The sequence below is a fragment of the Mirounga leonina genome, unplaced genomic scaffold (genome assembly GCF_011800145.1).
Source record: "Mirounga leonina isolate KUSES-001 unplaced genomic scaffold, KU_Mleo_1.0 Mir_165, whole genome shotgun sequence".
Taxonomy (NCBI): domain Eukaryota; kingdom Metazoa; phylum Chordata; class Mammalia; order Carnivora; family Phocidae; genus Mirounga; species Mirounga leonina.
Window position 1 is genome coordinate 23,431,358 of NW_023270415.1, and position 10,904 is coordinate 23,442,261.

Below are 10,904 nucleotides of genomic sequence, written 5' to 3' on the forward strand. Positions count from 1 at the left end.
TCTGGATACAACTGTAAATACTCTAGTGTTCAAAACACTCTAAGTGTCCAATCTGTTTTTTCTCCCTCAGGTTTTCATGAATTATTTTTTCAAAGAACTAGAGAGTTGATAAGAAGGAAAAAATGGAGGGAGGCTTATTTCCATCTATTTTGTTCTAGTCTGCACATCTCTTAAGATGTGTATTTATATGGATATGGTATTTTAACAAATTACATTTGTAAATAAACATTTTAAATGGAATATGTAGCATTCTTAAGTTTACACTTTTATGACTTTTACTTCTTTTCTGTGATGCTTGAGTTTTGATTACATGAAATGGTAATGTGTGTGTGCATGTGTTTATATGTATGTACGTATATATGCATGTTCATGTGTATGCATATGTGTGTAATTTTTTAAATTGAGGTATAATCGACATTTAACGTTCTATTAGTTTCAGGTGTAAGACATAACGATTAGATATTTGTATACACTGTGAAATGATCACCACAGTAAGTCTAGTTAACATTTGTCATCACACATAGTTACAAAAAAATAGTTTTCTTGTGATGAGAACTTTTAAGATCTCCTCCCTCAGCAACTATAGCAAATATGCCCCACAGGTTCATTAGCTATGGTCACCCCACTGTACATTACATCCCCATGCCTTATTTTCTAACTGGAAGTTTGTATCCTCTAACCACCGTCACCCATTTCTTCTCCTCTCGCAACCACAGGTCTGTTCTCTGTATCTATGAGGGTTTTTTAGTTTTGCTTGTGTTTTAGATTCCACATACAAGTGAGGTCAAATGATATTTGTCTTTCTTGTATGTGTTTTTTAATGGATAACCCACATGATTAATTCTTCTCGGTGGCTTAACATTTTATTGCACAAACCTGAATCTACTCTGATCTATACATGAAATTATCACTTCATTGACTGGTTGAATTAAGAGCTAATAGACTCAGCAAAAAAAAAAAAAAGTGACACAGAAAAAATACAGCACTTTTCTTTACAAAAATGTATCCTTCTGTGAAGGTGAAGTCCAAAGCTAAAATATATAGTCTCAAGCAGGCTTCTTAAAGAATGAGGTTAAAAAAGAAAACAGCAGTCTACTCAGCATAATGAAAAAAGAAAGGATTAATGAAAAGGAGAGCTTAAACCTAGGAAAAGGTTATGTTGCTGAACTTGTGAAGCTGGTCTGTTATCATAAAATGGTCTATTTGTAATACGAATTTCTTTTGTTAAACAAGTTCTATTGCTGGTTGAAGCTTTTAGGTTGACTTTGAGCCACAAGGAAGTGATGGAATGTGGCTAAGAACCTGTCTGATTCTTCTGGGTGCTATTAGGCATTATAAGAAATTCTATGAAAAATGACCAAAAAGAGGTTACCCAATCATTGGAGTGTGTGTAAGATGAAAGGTTATCTCCATCTCACTGTTGCTCCTTTCTTTGAAGAGTCACGGTGAGGAATATTAAAGTTTCCTTCCCTAGCCTCCTACCTAATAACTTGCCTCCTAAGGTCTAACCTTTTAAAATACAGAAATGTATCATGGGTAGTGAAACAAAGCTTATTCCAGGGGATACCAAGAGACTATCAAATCAGTATCTTTAATCGTAAGATAACCAAAAACTCTTCTCTCAAAGAAGTGGTTTTGTATGTGAGAATAAAAAACTGAAAGAAGAATTTGATAGTATGTGGAACTAGATGGTTTCTCACACCCTACCCCAAATGAAAGGCTTTATGCAGGTGGACAGCTGACCTCAGCTTGGGCACGGATGACTAAGTGTTTTCAAACCCCTCATTCAACAGCATACAAATGGGGGTGGGGGAGGATTGAATTCCTGGGTCCCTGCTATCCACGGGGCCAAAATAATTGACAAACAGCTGAACAACTGAACCTTTCCGTGATGCTCCTTCTTTGCAATGTGTCGTGTGGTGTTAGCACGTAAGGGCTTCATGCTTGTGTGTGCCAATCAGCTGCGTGTACTTAAGAACAGACTCCCTTTTGTCCTGGGTGGGCCAGGGGAACATTCTGGAGAAGAAAGAACTAGAGCCACCAGCATAGAGGAGAGTACCATGTGTTCTAGGAATATGAAAGCTAGAACTGCAAACTTAGATCAAAGAGCAAAGGATTTCCTTTCTGGTTTGCTATGGTTAATATCGTCCTGAGAAATAACTAGGAAGAGAAGATCAGTGGGTGAAAATCATGATATTCCAATGAACTTCTAGCCTCTTCCCTCGACAAATGGTTTAAAGTTCGGCTTATATGCTCAGGCTTTGTCCTTTTTGTGGAAGCAGAAAATTATTCATGCTCCTAATAATGTTTGTCACAGGGCTTTTCCTTCCTGTCAATTTAAATAAGCTGGTTCTGTCCTGAAAATTCTTATCATCACGTTCTCCATGTCGTTTTCTATTGCTGATCGGGTTTTTTGTTTGTCTAATGTGTTATATCCCACTAGGAAGAGAAAGCAGGAATGCTATGTAGTTAAGAGCTTGTAACTCACTTTCACCTTTCAGCATATATTTGTGAAGGAAGGAAGGAGGGGTTAGGGAAGAGGGAAGAGAAAGAATGTACCTGCACTGACCTTCAATGCAAGGCACAGAAGTTTCCATGTGTTTTTGTGGAGTGTTGAATGTCAGTGACTTTAAAACAGATATGAAATTGTATCTAAAAGGGGAATAAACAGTCTAAGTATTTTCTATTCCCCTTGATCCTGGCCAAATGCTTTGTCCAGACACATCTCCCGCATTTCTATCCTACTTTACATTTTATGGGATGCTTCATGTGCATGATCTAGTTTGATCCTTAACAACCCTGTGAGGTGGCAAAGCAAATGTGGGGCACCTCATTTTGCAGGTAAGGGAACCGAAGCTCAGAGAGGGAACTGGCTTGTCTAAGTAGCCCGCAGAGGTTTCCAGCCTGTGTTTTCATTCCCTGTCCTGTGTTCGTTCCACCACAAAACACCCATTAATACCATTATATCCCTTCAGAGGATACGACATGAACAAGTTGTTATAATTGAGGCAAGTCTCCAACTGCCTTACTTCCTCTCACAAACAGATATCAATGCAACCAATTTTTGGTACCTATTAATGCAAGTGAGAGGAGTCCCAATCTTAACTCCATGTGATCCTGTGAATTTCTGTGTTTATGTGAAGAATTAAAATCGTCATCCAGGTGATTTAAAAGGAAAGTTTTATCCAGAAAGAATGTCTATTCTCGGTAACTAAATGCTTGGAATATAACAGTGCAATAGCTTTCCAAGTCTTCTCATTTGACTTTTCATTTCTTCAGCAACAAAAGTTTATCTTGGCCATTCAGCCAAATGATAAGATCAGTTGTGACTTGTCCTTGGTTTGGTTTGCAGACATGATGGGAATTAGCAAAATAGTGGTGGTTTAGAAAGAGAATGATCACATGTGAGAGGTGAGAGGGGCTATGGAGATGATCTCATCCAAATCTCCAAGGGACTTGGCCAATCTCACACAGATAATTTGTTTGCAAGTTCTGCATGTCCACTTCATTTGCCATGTGCAGACCTAAGTCTCCTTGCTAGAGCTGAGGGATGTAGCCAGCTCTGGAGGCCAGTTGGTAGAGGTAATGGGCATTAAAAATCTAACTCGTGTGTAGTTAGGATAAAAGAGGCAAAGCCTAAATGCCGTACTAAGTACAAGGTTTGCTGTACTAAAAAATATCCAGGTTTAGAAGTATATCCTGCAGTTTAAAGCAAAATGTCACATTTCTTATATTTATTTTGTTTTATTTTTTTTAAGATTTTATTTATTTATTTGAAAGAGAGAGAGTTAGCGAGAGCAGAAACAAGCAGGGGGAGTGGGAGAAGGAGAAGCAGGCCTCCCACTGAGCAGAGAGCCCGATGCGGGGCTCGATCTCAGGACCCTGGGATCATGACCTGAGCCGAAGGCAGACGCTTAACCGACTGAGCCACCCAGGTGCCCCGATATATTTATTTTGTTTTAAAACTCTATAATAAAACAGTAAACTCCCATTTGGCTTATTGTCTTACACATCATCTTTGGTATATATTGAATAATTTATCTACAGCGCTGTCTTTCTGGGAGAACTCCAAGCTTCACAAGATATTTAAAATAAGCCTTATTTATAAACTGAGAGCAAATGGCTTTTGACAGATTAAATTTGAACATGAGACAGAAAATAATGCACTTCAGTACCTATGGCTTCTTTAACACGAATAGGGGGTTGCTAAGAGCTTGGGTGTTTGGTTTTTTCCTGTAATCATTGTTTTCCTTCAAGAATGTACTCCAGGGGCATCTGGGTGGCACAGTCGTTAAGCATCCGACTTTTAGTCTTGGCTCGGGTCATGATCTCAGGGTCATCACATTGAGCCCCGCATCAGGCTCTGTGCTTTGCTTGGAATTTGCCTGGGTCTCTTTCTCCTCTCCCTTTGCCCCACTCCCTCTCTCTCCAATTCAGTAAATGAATCTTTGGGGGGGGGGGATGGGGAAAAAATGTACTCCAAATCATGTTGTGCCTGTGCTGAATTTCCAGGTATAAAAGGTAACCATATGTGTTAAGTTGGGGTCAACTAGACTATGGACTGCATTAGTACTGTTCAGTGTTTCATTATTTCCCAAAATTAGCTACTGAAGTCAAATGACTTACAGTCTAGCTGTGATTAGGGAGTCAAGGAAACTGAAGGTCTACCCTGGACCATCCACTTTTGTTCTTTGTCCAAGAGGGTTGGAAGATAGTAGAATGATTTCATTTGTATTTCTACTTCTCTCCTTGCTCTTTGAAGTGATAAGCATCAGGAAGATGCATCCAAAATGGGCAGGTGAACAGATAAGATATGGAAAATCTAGAGTATGGATTGTCAGAACAAGAATGATGGCAGAAATCCCAGCACTTAAAATGCCCACTTAATATTATCCACCTGTTATACGACAGTACGACCTTCTAGAAAGTACAGAGGGACCTGGTTACTCATCATAAGAGCATAAGAACGGATGGGACCTGACCAGTGCTTCCTAAGAAATGTAGTGGCAGAATTTTGTCAGCGTCACCCTGCCATTGGCCTCTGTGGGTGGAGATTCGAGGTGAACATTCCCAACTTGCCCTTAGTAAGCCCTCTGAATCCATTATCCATGGATTTATCTAAACCTTCTGAGAGGACTTCTAACTTCAGCCTCCACAATCTTTTAGAATAGGATGAAGAGAAACTTTTTTCTACTGTGATTCATTGATCCACATTTTTCAAGGAAATCCTGAAGTATACTCAAGTAAAAAGTACTTACCTTAGTTTTGTTCAAGAAAAATATGTAAAATACTAATCGTAAAATACTGTTCTGTAAGTCAAGGAACCATAAATCTTTATTCAATATCTGTAACACACTCTGAAATACGTTATACTGTGATTTTACTTAATAGAGATTTGAGGGAAGAGATGGAAGCTGGAAGAACAAGAACGAAAAACAATGAAAGGTATAAAAGAGGAATATGAGGAGAAAGGGTCAGGAGAGTAACCCAGAAGAAGAGAAATTTACAAGAGTAAAGAGGAAAACAGAGGGAGAAAGAACAGAAGACTGTCATTTACAACTCCTGATGTCAGTTAGAGGCAAACTAATTTTTTCATGATCTCAGGTTTACTGAGCTGTGGGGTCTCAAGCTGCTTAATCATTGTCCTTTGAAACGTTTCCTGGATGCTTAATCTTTAAATTAAATAGTCACTGTCAGGGGGCGCCTGGGTGGCTCAGATGGTTGAGCGTCTGCCTTCGGCTCGGGTCATGATCCCGGATCCTGGGATCGAGTCCCGCATCGGGCTCCCTGCTCAGCGGAGAGCCTGCTTCTCCCTCTCCCTCTGCCTCTGCCTCTCTCTCTCTTTCTCTGTCTCTCATGAATAAAGAAATAAAATCTTAAAAAAAAAAATAGTCACTGTCAGGATATTTTTCTCAGAGCTACATATAATAACTGAGACCAATGACAGCTCCCAAGATCATGGACAAAGGTCATTTGAAACCAAGCCAGACCTAATCTAGGTAAGAGAGGCTTCCTACTTCACCAAGAAGTGTGTGTCCCACATGCACAGTCTTTACTAAGCAAAAAAGTGCTTCCTCCCATTGCTCTCAAACCTTCATCTTCATGCTCGGCCTTAAAAATCTCAGCCTTATAAAGAAATTCCTACTTGGGATGTCTGTATGGTGCCTGGCTTCACAGATGTCCCACATACCTGTTCTTGGCCTTTGTCTTTCCAGACTGAAGTCCTGTTCATTTCAGCCTCTAATAATACGAGTGCCTTTCATTTATTTAGCAATATTTGTGTGTCATCTAATCTTGACAACAACCATGAAACAGCTATGACCGTTGTCTTTGTTCTAACAGATTTGTAAACTGAGACAACGAGAGGTTGAAAACCTGCCCAAGGTCACATAGGAAGCAATAAAGCCAGGCTGAGCTCAGACTGACTAAAATCCTGTCATCCCATCTTCTCACTTCTCACTGAGCTCTTCCTCTCTCCTGCCACTTCTGACATCGTGCTTTTTCCTCCACCTAAAATGTCTACTCTGCACCAAAATCATCGTGGATGGTCAGCAAGCTCTTTCTGAAACCTTCCTTGACTGAATGCAGCTAGCTCTAATCTTCCTTTCCCACATGGTGCTGACCAGAGGTCCCCACATCCCAGGCTGGAGGCTATCCTGATTTTGTTCTGCCGTCAGTGCTTACCGTATAAATGGTATTTGTTGTACGAGAAGCACGGTTGTACCGAGTGCTGTATTATCTCTCGTGTGTAGGTCTGCATATGTGGTTTTAGTTGTAGAATAAAACTCCTAGAAACCATAAATTCTGTCTAGCATATGTGGCATGTCAGGCGATTCACTTCAAGAAACACAAACCAGGTGGTTAAGAGAAAAAAATAACAAAACTAAGAGAAGGGAGATTGCTCCCCAAGGCGATTCCAAAAGGTGGTTACTCGCACAAGAACAAAGGCAGGGGTGAGGGATGGATTTTTTTTTTTTTTTTTCAAATTGTTCAGGCCCCGGAATTTAAACGGGTACTACACTGGGCTTCTAAATGAGATGAACTCATAAAAAGTGAATGTGTTTGCATTAGTTAGGGAATTTTAGGCTGTAAAGTTCCGTGAAACTTCCTGGAATATCTTTGAGCAATTCACATCATTGACAGAACAGGGAATCCACATGTCTCCCAGCTGCCTAAGCCACGGAGAGGATTTGCTAACTTGGACTTCCTTCTCTTTTCCAGATCTTGGCCATCGTGTCTATCCTGTTCATCGTGCTCTCCACCATCGCTCTGTCTCTCAACACTCTACCGGAGCTGCAGGCAGTGGATGAATTTGGACAACCCAACGACAACCCCCAGTTAGCACATGTGGAGGCTGTGTGTATTGCTTGGTTTACCATGGAGTACCTTTTACGCTTCCTGTCCTCACCAAATAAGTGGAAGTTCTTTAAAGGCCCACTAAATGTCATCGATTTGCTGGCCATCTTGCCATATTATGTCACCATCTTCCTCACGGAGTCCAACAAGAGCGTGCTGCAGTTCCAGAATGTGAGGCGCGTGGTTCAGATTTTCCGCATCATGCGCATCCTCAGGATCCTGAAGCTCGCCAGACATTCCACAGGCCTGCAGTCCCTGGGGTTCACCCTCAGACGGAGTTACAACGAATTGGGCTTACTGATCTTATTTCTGGCCATGGGGATAATGATATTTTCCAGCCTGGTATTTTTTGCTGAGAAGGATGAAGATGCCACCAAGTTCACCAGTATCCCAGCGTCGTTCTGGTGGGCCACCATCACCATGACCACTGTGGGCTATGGTGACATTTACCCGAAAACATTATTAGGGAAAATCGTGGGAGGCCTCTGCTGCATTGCCGGGGTCCTGGTTATCGCCCTTCCCATCCCAATCATCGTGAATAATTTCTCTGAGTTTTACAAGGAGCAGAAACGCCAGGAGAAGGCAATCAAAAGGAGAGAGGCCCTTGAGCGGGCCAAGAGGAACGGAAGCATTGTTTCTATGAACTTAAAAGATGCCTTTGCCCGAAGCATGGAACTGATAGACGTGGCCGTGGAGAAGGCAGGAGAGTCAGCCAGTACCAAGGACTCGGCTGACGATAATCACCTGTCCCCGAGCCGGTGGAAGTGGGCCAGGAAAGCTCTGTCGGAAACAAGCTCCAACAAATCTTTCGAGAATAAGTACCAGGAGGTTAGCCAAAAAGACTCCCACGAGCAGCTGAACAACACTTCTTCTTCCAGCCCGCAGCACCTGAGCGCGCAGAAACTGGAGATGCTGTACAACGAGATCACCAAGACACAGCCTCACGCTCAGCCGAACCCGGCCTGCCAGGAGCAGCCCGAGAGGCCGTCAGTGTACGAGGAGGAGATAGAAATGGAAGAAGTGGTCTGCCCGCAGGAGCAGTTGGCTGTGGCGCAGACCGAGGGCGTCGTGGACATGAAGAGCACGTCCAGCATAGACAGCTTCACCAGCTGCGCCACCGACTTCACGGAGACCGAGCGGTCGCCCCTGCCACCGCTGTCCGCCTCCCACTTGCAGATGAAGTTCCCACCTGACCTCACGGCGACCGAAGAGCGCCAAAGAGCCAGGGGCCCCCCGTTTCTAACACTAAGCAGAGAGAAGGGGCCGGGGGCCGGGGATGCCATCCTGGAATACGCTCCGGTCGACGTAACTGTGAACCTCGATAACAGTGCTTGCCAAAGTGGGCTCCACGGCCCTTTGCCGTCGGACGGTACCTCCGAGAGCCCTAAGAGTTCGCTGAAAGGCAGCAACCCCCTAAAATCCAGATCGCTCAAAGTGAACTTTAAGGAAAACAGAGGCAGTGCCCCACAGACCCCGCCCAGCACAGCCAGGCCACTGCCGGTCACGACAGCGGACTTTTCACTCACCGCCCCGCAGCTCATCAGCACCATCCTCCTCGAGGAAACCCCCTCCCAGGGAGACAGAGCCTTGCTGGGCACCGAGGTTTCCGCACACTGTCAGGGACCTTCCAAAGGGCTGACCCCTCGGTTTCCCAAGCAGAAACTCTTTCCTTTCTCGACAAGAGAGAGGAGGAGCTTCACGGAAATAGACACTGGCGACGACGATGACTTCTTAGAGCTGCAGGGGCCCAGGCAGGACAAGCAGGCCGACTCCAGCCCAAACTGCTTTGCAGATAAGCCTAGTGATGGAAGAGACCCTTTGAGAGAGGAGGCCTGTGTGGGCTCTTCCTCCCCCCAGGACCCAAGTCACAACTGTAGGCAAGACATTTACCATGCTGTGGCGGAAGTAAAAAAGGACAATAGTCAAGAAGGGTGCAAGATGGAAAACCACTTGTTTGCCCCAGAAATTCATTCCAACCCAGGAGACACAGGTTATTGTCCCACACGTGAAACCAGCATGTGACTAGTTACAAAAGCAATAATAAATAATAATAATAAAAACTTGTTTCTTAAAAATGCGGTAATAATGCCTGTGAACTAAAAACATGGGAAGCCCCCTCCCACAAAAAAAGTGCATAAAATGTTATTTTTGCATGGCATGAACAGTTTAGTTTAAGTACTGTTTAAATAAAGAGTCAAGACTGCATTTTGTAACAAACAAAAATGACTGAGGAACAGTGAACAAATAAAGAGAGCTCTATTAGGAACCAGTATTTGGCAATGTCTGACATTTTTGATCCTTTCATTTCGAATTGTAGACAGATTTCCAACTTTTAATTTTTTTCTGTTACAATGAATTTTAGAATTTGCACATGAAAGGATGAAATGTCATTGCATGCATTCGGTAATTACCAGGACCAAGGTGCTTTGAGCTTGCGAAATGCGTAACTTTGTAAATAATGGGACCCGGGATGCAAAATTGCCAAGAACATATGGAAACAAGTTTCTGAGACACAGATACTTCCTTCGCAGCTACTGCCTGGAGTTGCTGTACAGACTTCTTGTTGCAAAATTGCAACCTCTTCTTAAACCATCTCACATATCTTGCTTTGGGTTATAAAGCTCTTAAAAGTACATTTGTTTAAACGAATATAGTATTTTTATTGTGATATAGTTCATAGGGTGCATTTTTCTTTTGTGCTTCTGCTTAGTTGTGGCACTTGTGGTTTTCTTTATAAATCATGAAAATAGGCAAGATTTAATGACCAGATACCGGCAAATTTGGAATTGAAGCTTGCAATTTTGCCACAGCCTAAAAGCCTGAAAATATGTCAAAGGTTGTATCATACAACTAAACTTTTTTTTTTAAGTGTCACTCCACATTTGGAAATTAGGTTTTTTGTTTTTTGGGTTTTTTTCCAGTTGTATGTTGACCATCAGAAGATGACAGTATTTTCCACTTGAGGCCAACATAAACTTTTCTATCTAAAGAACTAAAGATAGAATGCAGATATGCCAAAACGGGAATTCCAAAAAGTGACTTTTGACAAACTAAAAGCAAAGCTATTTAAGTGAGACTGCCACCCCTTGCATAGTTAGTTGGGTTCAGAAATGAGTTACCAAAAAAAGAGCCCTAGGCTGGTAACGGGTCGCCCAGTATTTCCCAGTGTGGGGAGGGGACACCTCCACTCTAGGAGCCCCACAGAGGCCAGTAGGCACCTGCCCCTAACTGCAGCATCTAGAAACACCCCCTCACGTTTCCAACGTCCCCAAGCATCGTCAGGACTACCTTTGTTGAAAGCCACTTACAGCTTTTTCAACTGAAAACACTGAAATCCAAAGGAGTTAAGACACGTCGGTGAAGTCTGTGCTAAGAGCCCAGGTCGGTTGAATCCATTTTGCTTCACAGGAAATGAAGGCTCTGGTTCCAGATCTGCAACTACCAGATGTGTCATTCTGGATTAGCCTTAAAAACCTCTTAGTCTCAGTTTTACCCCAGTGAACCCAAGACAAAATTCTTTCTCAGCTCCCTTAAGACTTCAAATTAAT

The 10,904-nt window shown here is 42.6% G+C and overlaps 1 protein-coding gene across 1 annotated transcript in view; it reads left to right on the top strand.

Annotated features, from left to right (window-relative positions):
* Nucleotides 1–10,036, top strand: part of KCNB2 (potassium voltage-gated channel subfamily B member 2) — a 403,224-nt gene extending 393,188 nt beyond the window's left edge. Inside the window, exon 3 of the mRNA XM_035011339.1 lies at nt 7,222–10,036. Coding sequence (XP_034867230.1) covers nt 7,222–9,378 — 2,157 coding nt within the window. The 3' untranslated portion in view covers nt 9,379–10,036. The remainder of the gene's footprint in view (nt 1–7,221) is intronic.
* The last annotated feature ends 868 nt before the right edge of the window (nt 10,037–10,904 follow it).